The following is an 18,790-nucleotide window of genomic DNA, read 5'->3' as shown; positions in this document are numbered from 1 at the left end:
AGTCAATACAAATGCCACGGAGCTAAATTTAAAATTATTTGTCGTAAAGTCATCGGTGGGGGTGGGAGTGACTCATCTCTATATGCGACTCGATAAAGAGTTTGTTCTATTTCAGACAGATGTGACATTTACAGCTCACTCCTCCTCCAGAGCTGCAGATCGCAGACAGCAGGAGCGACCGGCGGGAAAGATCGCATGCGTCAGTGATCGCAGCCCTGCAGTGGAAACGCTGGCCAGTGAAAGACGCAGTGAATGCTCCGAGCTGTGAAACAGCAACCACAGCAGCCACACACACACACACACAAACACTGCGCTGCTGGTCTGGGCCTCGCTGTATGTGGTGTTCCCTGTCATTAAAGCATTATCCAGCACAGTCTGTCTGGCCCTCAGGGAATCCCCTGTGTACACAGTGTTGGCGTGGGAGCATCATGGTGCATGGTAACACGTCGGGTGTTGGAACAGTTTAGTTCGTGTTTTGCATCCATGTCTTAAAGAAAGAGGAAAATGTTATTGCTCAGAGGTTGCTCTTTCATATCTCTGGATTTTTTGTTTCACTTGTATATCAACTTGTTTTTCCTCAAATTGAGTCAAATGAGGTTATCATGCAATTTGCATGCTTATGCACTATTCTATGGCCTTTTTGCAGTACAGTCACAACAAAAAAAATTTACTTTAAATTCTCGGGTGATGCAGTGAAGTGTGGAATGTTGGACACTTCATACTCTCAATGGTCACAGCTTTAATTACGTAGCAGAAGGAGAGGCGCTGTCAGAATCTGATGCTAACAAGGAATGTAAGAACTTTGGCTGATGTTCTGGCAAGGTTGTCTGAAAGTTATGAACAAACGTTCTTACAGTAATGTTAATAGAACTTTAATAATGTTCTCAAAACATTTACACATCGTTCATATACTGTTTTTTTCCCTCAACATTTTAGCATTTTTTAAATGTTGCTACTTGTTTCAGAACATTCAAAAGTAATGTTTCCAAAATGTTTGCAGAATGATACTACTTGACGATTCTTTTTTTTTTTACAACAAAACATTGACGTTTTGAACAATTGGAGAACATTCAGAAATAATGTTTTTATAACTTAATGGGAACATCAGTAAAATGTTCATAGAACATATTTTTGTTAGCTGGAATGGTGCATAGTTTCAGTGCATATTGTGTCCGTTGGGACACAACCTTTGTTTTTTACGCATACATTATACGCGCAGTCAGATTGTTCTAAATGCACATACAAAGTGCACAGCTCGCACATGCGCCCAGGCCCGTTATTTCACCGCTGGAGATGGCAAAAACATTAGATGGCCACGTTGACGAGGATGAAGAGATACCCGCAACTCTAGTTTAAACAAGTACAAAGACATTTTTATCAGTAATAACTTCTGGAAAGGAATAGCGCAGACACTGAACAAGGATGAAACTTTCTAGTGTGCATGTGTCATGTGCGCTAAGCATTCACGTCAAAGCTGAAGTATACTTTGGCCGTTAGAGTACAAGCTCCGATCATTTAATGAGAAATGTTTAAGCTCATATTGCAATCTCTGGCTTTTGATTGCAGATCTGAGCACAGTACAAGATTTGTTGAGGGGTCATTTTCTCAGGAGAAACATCTGAGAAGCAGGAGACTTTCTCTGTATTTAATCTCATTGCTGTTTATAGGCAACAAGTGAGATATTTAAGAGGTCTCATTCGTGAGTTTTCTTTCCTATGGGAAGCATCATGCAAAACATGTTGAGCCCAATTTTAAAAGTGGGCCACACAGAGAGTATCTCATCACTGTGTTCTGGAACTAAACAGCATCATTGTTCTGTTTTCCTCCCACAAAGCCCTGGAAACCTCACAGCTAATCTGTGAAGAATGAGGCCGGTGACATTTTCAGCAAATGCATTAATAATCCGGCAGTTCTGTCAGATCACTTAAAGTCGTCTCCTAGGTTTTTAACATTTTCTAGAGATAATGTGTGGCCCTACAAAAAAAGTTTGGTCCCACTTTATATTAGGTTGCCTTAACTACTATGCACTTACATCAAAAAATAAGTACAATGTTCTTATTGTGTTCATATTGTATTGTAAAACACTTTTGCTGCTATTGAGGTGGGATACGGGTAAGGTTAGGGAAAGCTTTGGTGGTATGGGTAGGTTTAAGGGTGAGTTAAGGTGTAAGGGATGGGTCAACAGTGTAATTATAAATGTAATTACAGAAATTAATTACAGATGTAATTACATACAGGTATTTTTGTACAATGTAAAAACATGTATGTACACAATAAGTGTATTGTATCAAATGATTAGTTGAAATGTAAGTACATAGTAGTTAAGGACACCTAATATAAAGTGGGACCAAAAGTTTTTCTTCAGTATTGTCTTGTTGTCCAGTACAATTAAAATAGCAGATTTTTTTCTCTTCCAGGCTATCTACTGTCATGGCAGAGCATCAGTTTGAAGAGGATCTGACTGAGCACTTGTAAGTTAGTCAATGTAAGTTTGTAAGTAAATTTCATAAATCTCTGGTGACATATGCAGGATCCTTCAATCATTTAGTACTCTTAAACTTCACCCCTGCTAGCTCACGCTCATCTGCATACACCTGAGTGCCACGCCCATATCTCAACAGCCAATCAACCGAGTCCCGCCCTACTTTTATTCTTTGTTAATAATCTGTATGGAGAAAAAAAAGATCACTACTTCCGCGACTTAAAGTTGGGTGTGCGTTCACGTTTTTGTGTTTCAGGCCTTGGTATAGTGGTTTGTTCAAATCTATAACCTTAAATATAAGCAATAATAATAACAGTGCTTTGACTTGACTTGGCAAACACGACTTTTCAGAGCACAGTTTTGGCCTCCCCAAGCGATATTTACAGCGTTTGTGAAGTGTAAAGTTTTTCTTGTGCTGTCTTACGCTGGTTCCCCGAACGAAGGTGATTAAGATGCAGCACAGTTTTGTAATTCCAGCCCCATTATTCCACTCGCTGTGCTCGGGAAACAGCCAAGATGTAGTTGGCCCATGGAGGAAGATGCCATTCACTGAGTTTTCCAGCACAGATGAGGCCGCGCCCCACCAACAAAAATCTCCACTGGAGAATTCATGCTGACATGTGCGACACAAGCCAAACAATGCACAATAAATAGACTGTTACATTAACCGTGATACGAGCCAAGGATGCCAAAGACAAGCAATAGGGAGAGAGAAAGTTAAGTGTTGTTGAATGCCTGGCTCTACATGAGAAGCTTCGTCCTGGATTGTGTTCCGCCCTCAACTCGCTGCCACACAAAGCAAATCGGACACATCACCGGCTATTAATAGCAAGAGCAAACACCACTAATTAATTACAGACTTTGGATCTTCCAACGGCATCAGCATATATGTTTAAGGCAGTTCCATGTGGAGCGTTGTGGAAGTCAGATGAACACGCTAAACTCCAGCGTTTAGTGTGCGAAGTGGAGCGCTCAAAGAGAAATGCAGACATGTATCTGGGTCGAGTGGGAAGGACTGTAGATCCAGTAGGGATTTGAGATTCTTGGAAGTGGTTGTAAACCATGAAATCTCAAAATAAGATTTGGTCCTACGTTTGGCTGCAGGAGAGTTTTTTTTTCTACCAAAAATTAAAGGGTTCACACACACACAAAAAAATTAAATTTCTGTCATCCATTATTCATCCTCATGCTATTCCAGGTTTGCATGATTTAATGCAGAACATAAAAGATGTTCAGCAGAAAGTTCACTCAGCTCATTTATATGCAATGAAAGTAAATATGCTGTAAAGAAATATTAGCTATATTATCATCCTACACTTTGCGTGGGTTGCAACAGGCTAAAATCTAGGGCTTTATTACCTAAAAATCCCAGTTGTAGCTCAAAACTCATGCATCATGACCATCAATGATATTTGGTGGCATTAACATCTTTTTTGTTGTTGTTTTTGTCTATGCGATGAGGGTCGTTGTTGATTTTGGACCTCAGTGACTTTCGTTATATGGACAAAATTTCTTCTTCTTCTTAGTTATTGTTTTTTATACGTCTGTATAGTTATATAGATATATATATATTTTATTTAAAAAAAGTTTTTTTTTTTAGTTAACTGTAATAACCCTGGTGACAACAGCACATTTTATTGAAATTAGTTGAAAATAGACTTGTAGAATATCATATAGAACATTAAGTACATCTCATGTAATACAGCCTCAGATAATATCACTATACTTGTCCCCTAGACTGTTACTTGTTTCTATTACAGCAATTTAAAATACATATAAAGTGACAACTTCCTCTTTGTAGTGGGTGAGAAGTAATCAGGAGCATCTTGGGCTAATTCAGTTAGCACAGACTGGTCTTAATTACGGCCCTTCAAAGAGGCTTCTTTAAAAAACGTCTTATTGTAGTTTGCTGAAATGCGTTCCATATCTGTCTATTTCAGCTCTGTCTCCACAACAAACTGTGAATGCACACATGTGGAAGCATTTTAACTGTATAATTCTTCTCAATTCAGTGCTGTAATAAAGCAAAGGCTCTTTTAAATGCGCAACATATTGCATCTTCTCTCAGCCATTTGCGAGGCTTTGATGGGCAATATCGAATCTTGCTAATGAATTTTTCCAGTTGAGTGCAACTTAGCATGTGTTATCTGGTTATGAAAGAGCCTTTCCTCGAGTCGGACAAGATCCAATTATATACAGTTATATATAGTTTTAGTTTGTAGCATACAAATTTCATCAAATTATCTTTCAGTAGTTTGCACATAATGTGTTTTGGGGGAAAACGGGAAGTGATGTTGTGGTGTTAAAGGAACAGTTCACCCATAAATGAAAATTCATTTGCTAAGCCATTGTTTCCAAATGTTGTTTCCATTTGGTCAGTGGGGTCCAGTGTGGTTTGTGCCTTGAACATCGTGATTTTGTTGCTGTCCTGCAGTTTGTACTGCATTTTATCTTTCTGTCAGTCTGAAAAAGCTTGACTATCTCGTGCCAGCCAACAGGAAAACGAACTCATTCACTTTCCCTGCGAGTGTGTGATTATTAAAGTAGCCATCGTTTCTGTTGGACTGGCGAGCAGAGGAACATGTGACGGTAGGCCCTGAACTGACCTCATAACATCCATCTTCTTTTTCAAGCCTTCAAAAAGACGGATGTGTTTAAAGTGGGATGCCTGGTATGAGTATAAAATACCTGCCTTCCACAGAAAAACCACAGCCATTTACCTCTGAAGAGGAAAAAGGGCTCAGGAATTCGACTGACCTCCGGGTCAAAATTGCTCTTATGTGTTTCGTCTGGAAAGAAAGTAGATCGTTGAGGAGCGCTATACGAGTGTGCTGGCTGCAAAATCCCACCGTCACTGCCAGGTGAATTTACTTCAGGTCACATCCTGAGGAAGAAGCAGGTAAAAGTGGAGTAGGAGGCGGATCTCAGGAAGAAGAAAGTCAAAGTTTCGGATCAAAGCGAGAAGTGTTTGAGAGGCGCTGGCACTCGAGACGGACCACACAGCACCAGCACTGGACCTCACCAAATCTCCTGATTCATGCGATCTGTCTGAAGGGCAATGCCAGTGACCGAAGGTACTTGCTACTATTACTTTAGAGTCTTAAATATGCCATAGTTTCTGTTCAAAGAATAGTTCGGCCAATAATTAATCACAGTTCAGTCTGTACAACTTGTGCGCAATATTCAGAGTTTCTAAACCCATACAATAGCAGTGTGTGAGGATCTGGAAAATGGATTTCTGATTATTGATTGCAACTTTTCAATGATTGCATAACCATATTTGCCCCTTGAAGACACATTTCACCAGGTTTGAAGTCAATGTCAGTACCATTGGTTCTTGTGTGTCTCGTAACCGGTGAATGATTCACTTTAGTTCTTTAGTCCATTTCTGTATTATGAAGATAGAAGTAGCAACATATCTTTTCTTCCATATTGTGACATACATCTGAAATTATCGAAAAAGAAAAAATTTAGGGTGGGGCTTGATTCTATGTTTGATTGGTTGTTGAATGGATGTTGAGATGTGGTCATGGCACTCAAAAGTGTATGCAGATGAGTGTGAGCTCGCAGGGGCGGAGTTTAAGTGCACCACCTGATTGGAGAATCCTGCATACGTCACCAGAGAGTTTGGATAAACATTTCCAGGTCAAAACATTTTTTAATAATAAACTAAACTTGTTTCCCAAACATGTTAAGATGGCATACAATAACAGTTTTTTAGCATGGAAATCTTTTAATTGAACACAATTGTAAATCTGCATTTGTCTTTTCTCTCATATAGGACCTTACAAAGAAACCTCTGAGGAGAAATGTCCTCGTAGTCACGTAAGGAGTTCTGCTGAACGTTAAGTTACAGCAATGTGCCGCTGCTGAGGTGATTGAGGTGGGTTTCAGAAGAGCGTGAGGTGTGAGAGAGCTGAAGAGAGTGAGAACAATCGAGCCTGCCGAACACAGATCGGGAGTTTTGCGCTGTGACAGCAGTTGCTGACTTTCAGTCCAACTTTAGATGCGAACTGCTCAGCGTATACAACAGAATTATGTAGAACTACTTGTCCTCAGCAGTTTGGATCCATTTAGCAGTGACGGGCAGATTCTCAGCTAACAATTTTGGTTCCCAGAACATTATGCATTTTAGTCATGTTAGTTTTAGCATGGTCTGTATAAGTTCTCATTGGATTGTCATTCAGAGAATGTTAGTTTATGGTTACAAACTTTAGAACCTTAAGAGCACATTTCTTAGAACATTAGGAATTGGTTCCCAAAAAAACCCCAAATGGGAACCATGCTCTAACGTTAGAAGAACGTTCTATGTTTGGTGGGATTAACCAGTATAGAGCACGTTCTTCTTAAGTTCTTATTCAGTTGTCATGAAAAACCTCCCTGAAAAACATTCCAGGACAGTTAATTTATAAAAATAAAACCTAAAAATAACCATTAGAGAACGTTCTGTATAGGTTCCTATTAGGTTGTCTTAAAATTTAATCGGTTTCCATTGTATTTTATGTGCGTGTTTTCTTATCGGATAAAAAATGTATCCGACTCAAACGAACGCATACGTTTTTTTATGTGCATTTTTAGAATTTATGTGAATCTTGGCATTTCCATCCAGCAGTCTTTTACGCGATATCCCAAAATGCGCATAAAAATAACATAGTTAACTAACGCAGACCTTATTGTCAGGTGTTACAATTACATTGCATTATTTGCATTATTTTTGACCGTATCAGACCAGATCTGCGCCTCTAAAATCAAATCAAACTCTTCCAAAGTACATGCTTCAGGACAAACTGCAATGTGAACCAGACTTTATGCAGATCAAAATTCTGGCTACTAGAATGACCCCTAACCCACAAGCAAACAAACACTTGGTATCAACACCACAAAATACCGAATCCCTCATGAACTCCTGAGGCGAAACGCACACAATCTGCCCACAAGTACACCACAGATAATCTTCATTGCAGTCAGGACTATGTCAGACCCTAATACTGTAATCGTCTGGTGTTTTTCATGTTTTGTGGTGCCCTTCCCAGTCAGCGGTTGGAGCACAAAGAGGGAACGGGAGCAGGTCATGATACACACGCCACGGGCCAGCGGCAGCACAGTAAAGCCCAAACCACCAGCAGCGTCCGCAGCTAAACATAGCTCAACCTCAGCTCAGACAACCTCTCTCTCTCTCTCTCCGCGGACTCAGATTAGCTGTGACGCTAAGCACACAGCAGTGGGCTGAAAAATTGACCGCCGCGCTGAGTTTGGAGCGCGTTCATACACTCGCCAAATTCCTCCACATGAAGGCCTGACTTAATTATCACGGTTTAACACCACAACAGAGCTGTGTCTCCTCGGCTGTTTTCATATTTGGCTTTTAAATGATAATATTAATGTGCCTGAGAGAAGTTTATGTAGCATTTAAGCTTATGAAATAACAGTCATTTGCAGTGTTGGGTATCACCGTGTGCAGCAGTGACGCGACGGGGCAAGTTTTCTGGGAAAGTATGTGTGCATGTGTGTGATTTTTGTCCCCCCCCAAACTGGTGTGAATCACACAAAAAATACTGTGAAAAACGAATAACATGTGATTTTCTGTTTTAAAAAAGAACAGGCAAGTTACTTTGGCATACGGTTAGATATAAAACTCCACAACCCACACTTTGCGAGTGTGTGTGTGTGTTTTGAGGCATCGTCTAATTTCATATGCAGCATGTCTTGTGTGTGTGTGTGTGTGTGTGTGTGTGTTTGTGTGAGGCGGTAGTGTTGACTACTCAGTGATGTCAGAAGCAGCCCTGAACCTCATATATATATATTTTGAACGTTCGACTGCTTCACAAGTAGCAGAGGAGCTCAGCAAGTCAAGACAACTTCAGACTCGAGTCTCAGCATCTCTCTCACCTGCCATCAGGACAAACCGAGACTGATTTCAGGACAGTAAATCCAAAGACTTTTGACCAGCAGAAGAAATATCCGTATGGATTGTTAAGGCAACTTTGTGGACTGCCGTCTGAATCACTACAGTGAGTATTTTTCATATCTTTAAAGCAGTCTGTTTGTGAAATATTGGTGTTTTCTTTTTCTTTTTGAGATGATATTAGTGTAATGTTTCTCCTGACAGTGGTCTTATTACTAAGATGTTTCTCATTCATAGCTTATTAAACTTCACGATTCATGTGGTGTAGCATCTTAATGAACTAGTTTTATTTAGTTTATTCCAAAATATTACTGAAGCAACTTATAATAGATTCATTAACAAGTCATTTTAGTATCACGTCAGGTAGCAATAACTCCTTAATATAACTCAAAATGTCTGCAATATGCTCTCTTTTATGTATCAACTTTGTCTCTGTCTGTTTGGGGAAATAAAAACAGACAGTATAGAGCTTTAAAATATGGATCATTCGCTCTGTATAGAGTTTAATGAGAAATGTGTGAGTTCATATTGACTGCAGTTTTAGACTTCAGATAAACTTACAGTCATTTTAGGATCACATCAGACAGCAGTAACTCCTTAATAAACTCCACATTTCCATTTTTTGCATGGCAGTTTGGACTCTGCTTTGCCTCCATTGATTTATTTTGTTAGAAGAAATAAAAACCCACACAAATGAGTCTATAGTAAGAGTTTAGAGCTTTAAAATGTGAACCATTCACTCTGTGTAGAGTTTATACTGAAAAAAGTTTGAGATTTCTGACTTTAGACAGTGTATTTACTGCAGGTTTAGACTGATTTAGCTTCTTTTATGCTTCAGACTCTTTATATAAATTTGCTAAATGAAAAAATATGCATTAAAAAAGGTTTTTATTTGGATAATTCAAAATCAGCCTTTCTATATGAACTTAAAGACGTGGATCCTTCCCTCTGTGTGGTGTTTAATGAGAAATGTTGGAGTTCAGATTGAGATCTCTGACTTTCCATGGTAAATCTGAGCACAGTTTGAGATGTTGTTGAGATTTCTTCTGTAACTCTGGAGTTGAGGGTCTTTTCTCAGGAGAAACCGGAGACTCAAGCAAAAGTCTCATATTGCTCTCTGTGGAATCTCATTGTTAAAGTATTAAAGAGATCTCTTATGTGAGTATTTCCACAGGCTCTCACAGAAACCCAGATTTCTGATGAAGCACGTGTGGATCCTAATGAAGTTCAGCTCTGGTGTGTGTGTGTGTGTGTGTGTGTGTGTGTGTGTGTGTCTACAGCTCAGAAAATATCTTGTTGTTGTGTGTTTGAGTTGGGTTGCGATAGAGATGACAGTAAATCAGTCCTACATTGATCCTCACTATCTGAGAGCAGATCAGATTGGATCTTGATGAAGAAGTTCAGCTGAAAATGAAGTCATAGGTTCATTTGTACATGAACTCTGTGAACTCTTAAAAGATCCGCTTTAATATTTCAGATGTTTCTCATGAGATTAAATGGAGAACAAGTCCTCTTATTCATTCTCCTAATTCTCAGATGTGTCTCCTCTAGTGTTTCACAAGAGATCTCAACAGTGTCTTACACTTCACTCAGGTATACAATGATTTGCCATCGAAAGTCAAATCTGTGCTCTTCCTCAATATCAATATATCTATTTCTATGTATATCTATATCAAAATATCTATATAACTCAGAACTCCATTAAGTCTCCTGAACTATGAAAGACTCTGAGCAATATAATTTTCTGTATTCCCATTTCTTTATTTCCATTTCTATATTTTTCAAAAAATTGTATACATACATTAGTGCTGTCAATTGTCAAAATAATTAATTTCACATTTTCTGTAATTAATCTGGATGAATCAATTTTTTTTTTTTAATTTCTGGGGATGAAATGAGTAATTATAGCTGTTTACTGTATTACAGTATAATTGAAGCCATCATTTTAAAAATAATACAAAATTTAACAACTGTTAATTTCAGTGAACTTAAAACAGTCTTAATAACATAAACATAACTTAAAAACTTGAACCCAATATAATAAATTAATATAGCAGGGCTCAATGCATATATATATGTATATAAAGCACACATTTTTGGGAGTCTGGAGTTGCTGATTAGATATGTGAAGACTTTCTAGAAGTCAATCATAGACTTCTGTGTAGACGGTGTGTATTTAAAGCTTTATTTACGCTTCAGACTCACTGTACTATCATCAGGACTGGTCATTCATATTCAGATATCAAGTATCTTCAGTAAAGTATCAGAGCAGCATCTCTCCAGCTTATATAATGACTATCAATTCATTATAATCTCAAGAAACAAACTCTGCTTATAATTACTGAATGAAAAATAGATCCATTAATGTGACAAAAAGGTTTTTCAGTTTGACGTTCTGTTCTGAATCGTAAAGTAAATGGTGTGATATAATACTTTATGACTCCTGGAGAGAACTGAGAGAAGTCCACAGAAAAGACACAAAAGCAGCCAAGACGCTGCCGAATGTGACTTAAATCTGGGACGAGGAACAACAGGGGGATATTTTCTGGTTTAACCCTTCATGCACCAACACATGAGCCTTTAACCCTTAGTTTGATGGATCTGTCCGAACCGTTCATTATAATGTGACTGATAGGACGCAGCGGCGCACATGCAGCAATTAAATATTCATAATAAGATCAGGAACATGCATTAATATAGTAAATGGGGTCAATTTTGATTTTATGTTGGCTTAAACATTCTGTAAAATCTAATTCAGAATTAACTGTAAATGTGAATCGTCGCTGCTCGTTTAATTAAGTCGCCCTTCCCATATTGAATCTGATACAGTCGGCCTAATAAAACGTCCTTGGATGAAGAGAGAGATTACACGACGTGAGAGAGAGAGAGAGAGAGACGGAGGAAAAAAGCAGTAAGATTAAAAGCGAACATTTGTTTTGTGTATGTATGCCTCTCTCTGCCAAAAGCCAGTAATTTTGGATGAATCTAAAACAGCTTTCCTGGCGCTGTCCCCACTTCACGCCTTCTGCCAGGAAAGACTTTTTTCACCTGTTTATATGCAGGTAAAGTATACTCTACAGAGTGCCCCCGAATGAGGTCTTTTTTTCCAACTCAACACGAAACCCTTATATAAGTGTGTGTGTGTGTGTGTGTGTGTGTGTGTCGGTGGACCACAGGAGCTGAAACAGGTAGACAGGACCTGTGTGACTGAAGTGGAACTTTAACTACATCAGCATGTAAACTTGAAGGAGCCTATAAAATGCGACAGGCCCATACATCACCCTTTATCATTAGTTGGAACTGTTGGGACGGGGAAGCCTGCATGCAAAAAAATTATGTTCTTCCTCAGTATTTTTGTCTTGTTTTCCATTACAAATATCTACAATCTTAAAATAAAGAGGACCTATTATGTCCTTTTACAAACTCTAAATGTTGTTTTTAGGCTCTACTAGATTGAATGTTTTCCTCATATTCTCCATTGTTCAGCTCCTCTCTTCCCAGTCTGTCAGTAACGCTCTGTTTAGTTCCTGTTTCTATGAAGCCCCTCCTTCTGAAAAACACAGTGTGCTCTGATTGGTCTGCTGGAGCAGTGTGTTGTGATTGGTCATTTGGGAAATGCCCCGCCCCTTACCATAACTGCCAGTTTCAACACACTACTAACTAAGTCAACCAGGCCCCGCCCCTTTATTCTGCGTATGAATTATTTAAATGAGGAATATTGTGAAGAAAACTCAAGACTACAATGGAGGCGTTTCAGGGAGTTCAGAAACACTGACACTGATATAGAGAATAAAGTCATTTTGCTTCTCAAGTAAAGAATATTTGTACTGGAAAACAAGACAAAAGTACTAAGCAGGAACATCATATTTTGCAGTGCAGTAACGGTGTGAATCAGGTACACAACATTACAGGCACAGATAATAGGCAGCCAGTGACAGACGCACACAGCAGACAGGAATGGAGTTGTTTTGTAAATAGAACCTTTATATTGTTCCTTCAAAGAGAAAATCGGACTGCCTTGAGCTAAATGACGTGAGAAGTTCTGTCAAAATCTGTTGCATTTGCCAGCGTTAGTAAATACAAACACATTTGTGCGCAGCAATGTTTTTTTTTTTTTTTTTTTTTTTTGCAGAACACATCTGAAGCAAATCAAAACCCCAATTATTTCGTTAGAAATACCTACACAACGTGTAGTGATTTAAAGTCAGCATGAAACTACTTTATTTTTGTACTCTGATGTATTTCTGCGTAAATGTCAATGATTAAAAAAAAAAACCTAGGGAGGGACTTGATCTCAGGTGTTGGAAATTGATTGGATTGTGAAAAGTGGGCGTGTCATAGCAGAATGAATGGAAAGGAGGAGATTGATGACATCAGCTAACAAGAAAAGTTGTTTCAGAGGTTATTATATTTTGATAATTATTATGAAGACAAACACTTTTTATGTAATGTAGACTGATGAATAATTCACAATAAGACCAGGAACATGTCTTAAGAAAGTAATTAGAGTCTGTTTTGATTTCATGTTGACTTAAAACACAATCAGACACACCCAGCCAATGACTGATGCTGAAACAAGACCGTCATTTTGTTGTTTTGTAAACAGGTCGACCTTTAAATTATTCCACAGATCTTCAAAGAGAAAATCTCACTGCCTTCAGCTAAATGACGTGGGAAGATCTGTCAAAAATATGATATTTGAGATTAAATAAACACATGAATTACTATGACTGGCTTTTTTGTAAAGTCATCTTTGTATTTTGTTTTAAATACGAGAAGTGATTTAAAGTCAGCATAAAATTAAATTTGCTCTTTTTACCTTCTAGACATTTTTCATCATCCTATCATTTCCTTCTGGATAAAATCAAGTACTTGTCTGCATTGTTTTGTGGAGGTGTTATATCAAATTTCATTGTGGAGTAAACATGTTCCACTTATTATGCAAAAATATTTGACTGCAGAATGTGATTTTTACTTGTCTTGAAAAGGCAGTTGTTATCAAGTGTTTAATGGGACCACAGAGTTTGTCGTGGACATTAAACGTCATCAGCCGAACAGGAAAACTCATCTACTCACTTTTACAGTTTATAGTCACACTATTCCAACTCAAACTTTCAGGGAAAATGTTTTTATATAATGACTGAAAGAGTTGTTGAAGCTCAATGGTGGTGACGTGGAAGTTGTTGTAGTTAGTCCATGTTTAGCTTTTGACTTCTGCCGACTGTATTTAGGCATTAAGTTGTTTATTTGTGAAGATTATCATGATGAACAAAACGTGTAAGAATCATAAACTTTTGTTAGTCACAGAGCTTATTATTCAGCAATAATCCAAAAGCCAATGGGAGAATCCCACTGGGTTTTTATCGAGGGAGCCGCTTCAAAATTTCACGTTTAATTCAATGTGTCGATTGTGAGTTTTTGAGTGAAAAAATGTTGTTTTTTTCCAGTTTTTGAAATTCCGTCATCACTGCAGCACTCGATTTGTCACAATTAATGCTGTCAATCGATTTAAAAAAATTAATCGCGATCGCACCTAACATTAAAGTTTTTAATCTATTTTTACGTTGCATTAATGTCACATTTAATCTCCAAATTAATGTAGACATAAACAGTATATTTTACATATTTGATCTAACAGGTATGGAAATATACAGAAATTAAATCAAACACTTGAGTTTTCATTGCATAAATTATAAATTAAATACAGATTAATCCTTATTAAAGCTACAAAAGTTATTCAGTCAAGAGCAGTGGGTGATTTTCTCTTTGTCTTTTGTTCTTTGATGAACATTAATGACACAGCACGTTTATTAGGCTGCTGTCACTTTAAGACCTTCCACACATCTGGAAAAATGGATGCTGCATTAATTGCGTTAAATATTTTTAACGTGTTAAACTGAAAAAATGAATTGCATGTGTTAACGTGTTAATTTTGACAGCCCTAGTTACAATATTTATTTTTAAATAGACACTTGTGTGAACTTATGATTCATTAGTGAGAGATCAAACTGAGGATGTGTCTGATTTAATTAACGAGACCCTGAAGAATTAGAACGAGGGAGACAGAGATGAGAAAAGGCCAAACGCATCAGCTGGGAGGAATTCCTTGAATTCTCCGCACAAGTCCGTGGGTGGGACGAACACTAATGTAAAAGACAGCTGTGAAAATCAATTACTCTTGTTAAATGAGAAGCCGTAATGAGTCACCCTTCTGGGAAAGAGGAAGTCGGATGAGTGCAGATGTGACAGACAGATGGACCTTTGAATTAACACTTGAGAACTGCCAGTGTCCACAGACCAAAATAGTTCAGCAATTAATTTAGAGTGATATTAATACATACAGATCTCTTTTAACCATTAAGGTAATTGGTTAATCATTCATTTACTCACCCATGTCATTGCAAACCCGTATGATTTTTCTTCTATGGTGGGCAAAGGGGCGTCAAGCTCCAAAACAAACCAAAAAACGATCATAGTAGTACACAAGACTTGTGAATTCCAAGTCTTGTGAACATAACGTTTGTATGTGTCTGATGATCTGGGCTACCGGAGGCCGAAATATCCCAGCGTCACACATATAAATTTTATAAAAAATAGAAAGTTCGATGCAAAAAACCCCAACAACTTACTGCTCCAGAAATCTGCTGAGTGACAACTGCTCATGGCTGGCCAAAGCAAAAGATCAGGGAGTGCGGAAAATGTCTTTGCTTACGAGAGCTTACGTGTTTCTGAAATCTGGCACCGAAAGGCCAACAATAGCCTTCAGTCAGTGTTCACCAACACACACACACACACACACCTGCACACGCTGTCAAACTACATCACCTGAAGAGGTTTACAGCACACATGACTTACTACTAACACAAAATGTCAACGGACTTACTTTCAAAGGTAGAAGCACAAAGCAGATCAACAGCTTGAAGATATTGTGTGCTTGAGTTTTTAAAGAAAGAGAGAAAAGTTGTTTTGACTTGTTATGAAAGTGGCTAATGTGACGGTTATAGAAAGTTGACTGGCTTTATTATCATTATGAAATAAAGCTGTAGTCATTGCATTCATTTTATTTATAATGCAATGACTGAATGTCTGACTATGTCTTAAGAGCTAGTCTGGCTAACAAGCAGTTAACCAAGAGGTGATCTGTCTTAATGCCCATTCACCTCAAGGACGATAACTATAACAATAAAGATAAAGATATAGCTCTAAAAATCATTCTGAATGTAAAAGAGTAGCACCACAACTATAACGATTACGGAGCCCAGCATGTGACATGCAGGAAAAAAATAGTAGGCTAAATCGTGCACAGGGAATGAAATAGTAAATTGAGGGAATGAATTAGTATTTTCTTGCATGTCATGTGCAGGGCTCTGCAAACGATAACTGCACAGAAGAACGATATCACTGGAATCACTTCTAGAATGTTTTTTTCCCAGCTGATAAATGATAAAAACATTGACAGCCAATCAGAATCCATCCTGCTTTGAAGAGCTCGAGCATTTAATAGGCAGACGACAAACCTGCAATACAAGCTAAAATTAACAGAATATCGTGCACTGGTGTTGTTATCATTATTGCTCTTGGTGTGAACAGGGCTTTACTTTTCAGATTAAAATTAAACCATGCACATTTAGCAGACATTTGTGCATTTGGCAGACACTTTTATTCAGAAGCAACATACATCACATTCAAGGTACACATATTTACAACTAATTTATGTTGTTCTGTAACTGACTTAAAGTTATAAAGACAAAAATTAATGACTGACTTATACTAGTCTAAGTAGTTTATATAAGCCACTCCCAGCTAACAGGGAACGTTCTCAGAACGTTCAGTCAAAGTTATGAACAAACGTTCTTCCAGTAACATTAATAGAACATTCGTTCAAAGTTATCTGTTCTTTAATAATGTTCTCAAAACATTAGCACAAAAACGTTATTTATACATCATTCATGGAACATTTTTTAAAATGTTACAACTTGTTTCAGAACGTTCAGAGAACATTCAAAAGTAACATTCCCATGATGTTTGAAGAATGATACAATGGAATGTTCCCTTAACGTTTGTAAAAAACATTTTAAAAAACATTCAGAGAACTCTCAGGAATAATGTTTTCGTAACTTAATGGGAACATCAGCAAAACGTTCTTAGAACATATGTTTGTTAACTGGGCTGGTGCTTTGGTGATTTCAGTGGCTAAATGAAAGGTCGTTGGAATAAAGAAGAGGAAAGTCGTTTCAGATTTTGTTGATGATTTTGAAGACAAACTTCTGTTTAGAATAACGTGCACTTAATCTATTTTTTATGTTGACTTAAAAATAATTGCAGCTTGCTTTGATCTAATGACACTGAATGTACAGTATGACAGAAGAGTCATTTGTGTGTCTGCTGTACACTCTTAAAAGTTCTTTAGATTATTAAAATGTTCTAAAAATGGTTCTTTTTAGAACTGTTCTTTGGGGAACCCAAATGCTTCTTCAGTGGCATTGCTGAGTGTATATGAGAAAAATTTCTCCTGAAGGAGTGCTGCCACATCTGTCTCTCATGTAAACATAGAGAAGCTGACTCCTTATATATGGACAGAGTCTTTGTTAGGACTCCCCAGCCGTCACCTCCCACTCGCTGTTTTACCTCTCCTCCCTCTCTCTCTCTCTCTCAACCTGCACAGACAGTTTAGAAACTTTCCCATCACAGTATTGGTGGGTTCATCTGACTCCTCTATAACAGAGTGGAGTCAGTCAGTGCAGGACAGACCACCTGGAACACACACTCGTTCACCCCACACCGATCGCCTCTGGATTCCCTTTGGGCTCGCGCCGTTACTTTAGACAAGATCATCTCAGAGAAACCAAAGGACGTAATGCTGAAGGACGCGTTCACCTGGACCGACCGCAGCGCTCATTGATTTGTTTGTTTGTGTTTGATCGCAGCCTGGAAACTTTGAGGAGACTCGCAGAGCTCTGTCTTACAGGACAGAAGAGACGGAGACGCACACATTACTGTGAGTACGCTTCTCTCCTGTTGCTCATCATGGGCTTTGAGGTTTTGTTGTGGACTTACTGGAATTCCTCTTTTCTCTCCAACATGTTGAACTGGTTTAAGTTAAAACTCTCTGAACTCTTCTTCAGCATGGGCTGGGAGAAAAGCACTCTTATAAATAAAGGTTCATCAATGTTCCCATGAAGAACATTGAACATCCACAGTGCAAAAAGTGCTTCTTCCTCAGTGTTTCTGTCTTGTATTCCAGCACAAATATCTAAACATTCTTAAATCAAGATACATTTACTGGAGAAGCAAAATGACTGAAGATGTTAAGTCTTGTTTACTGAAAAATTTGATCAAAATTGAGTTTTTGCATAAAACAAGAAAAATACCTGCCAGTGAGGTCTTAAAATGATCTTGTTTTCCATTTTAATTTACCATTTTATCATTTTAAGCATAAACTGCAGAATTTTTTCAGTCATTTCTCTTCTCCAGTAAATGTATCTTGATTTAAGAATGTTTAGATATTTGTGCTGGAAAACAAACAGAAACACTGAGGATTTTTTGCACTGTGGATGTTAAATGTTCTTCATGGGAACATTCAAAAATACTGAGAAAGAAACTTTTTGCAATGCATGGAACTTTTCCACTGCACAAAAGATTCTTTATAGTGATTATTAGAATGTTCTTCACACTAAGAAAAAAATGGGTCTTTTAAGAACTGTTCACTTCTTTGGGGTTCTTTGCATATTTAGTCATTTAAAGACTTAACTGCACTGTATGATTGAACATATTCACAAGAACGAGTATCAAAATGAAACTTTGGAGAGGCGTAGAGTGAACAGAACATGAATCATTCACATGATCTTGATGAATGTGATGTGTGTGTTTGCTCAGGTCCGCTGAGGATGAGGATGTTGTGTTCTAGAAGGGTTCTGCAGCAGTGGTTCTTTGCTCTGTTCTTACTGTGTTCTCCTGTTCCGCACCACGGCAGGCCCGTCGATGCCCTCAGCAGCCGAATGTAAGTGTCTTTGGGTGTTTTACTGTACATCAGTGATTTTTGGGCACTTCTTTTGGACGTAATCACCAAGCATAAATATTACTGTTGCTCTTAGAGTTAGTGATTTGAACAAACTCCTAAATTTCAGTATTAAACTTGAGAATGAAACTGCATCTGTGCAGTGGACGTGTCTTGTTGAAGAGAAGTCAAGTCTCCTTTATTTCTATAGTGCAATACAGATTGCTTCAAAGCAGCTTCACAGTAATCATTTCAAACTCAGTGTCAGTTCTACAAAAGACAATAGTGTTATTATTCATTTCAATTCAATTCAATGTTGATACAATAATGTAAAGTTCATCACTTGTGAAACAAATTTGATTTCAGCTGTAAATCAGTTCTACAGAAAACAATAGTGTCATTATTC

The 18,790-nt window shown here is 37.9% G+C and overlaps 1 protein-coding gene across 1 annotated transcript in view; it reads left to right on the top strand.

Annotated features, from left to right (window-relative positions):
• Positions 1–18,790, top strand: part of pthlha (parathyroid hormone-like hormone a) — a 53,071-nt gene that overhangs the window by 25,479 nt on the left and 8,802 nt on the right. Inside the window, 4 exon segments of the mRNA XM_051892138.1 lie at positions 2,418–2,471; positions 6,264–8,493; positions 17,315–17,385; positions 18,264–18,387. Of these exon segments, the coding sequence (XP_051748098.1) occupies positions 18,275–18,387 (113 nt within the window). The 5' untranslated portion in view covers positions 2,418–2,471; positions 6,264–8,493; positions 17,315–17,385; positions 18,264–18,274.

Source organism: Ctenopharyngodon idella, chromosome 4 (genome assembly GCF_019924925.1).
Source record: "Ctenopharyngodon idella isolate HZGC_01 chromosome 4, HZGC01, whole genome shotgun sequence".
In the NCBI taxonomy this organism is placed as follows: domain Eukaryota; kingdom Metazoa; phylum Chordata; class Actinopteri; order Cypriniformes; family Xenocyprididae; genus Ctenopharyngodon; species Ctenopharyngodon idella.
The sequence above is the reverse complement of the archived record's forward strand: the minus strand, read 5'-3'. Positions and strand labels throughout refer to the sequence as shown.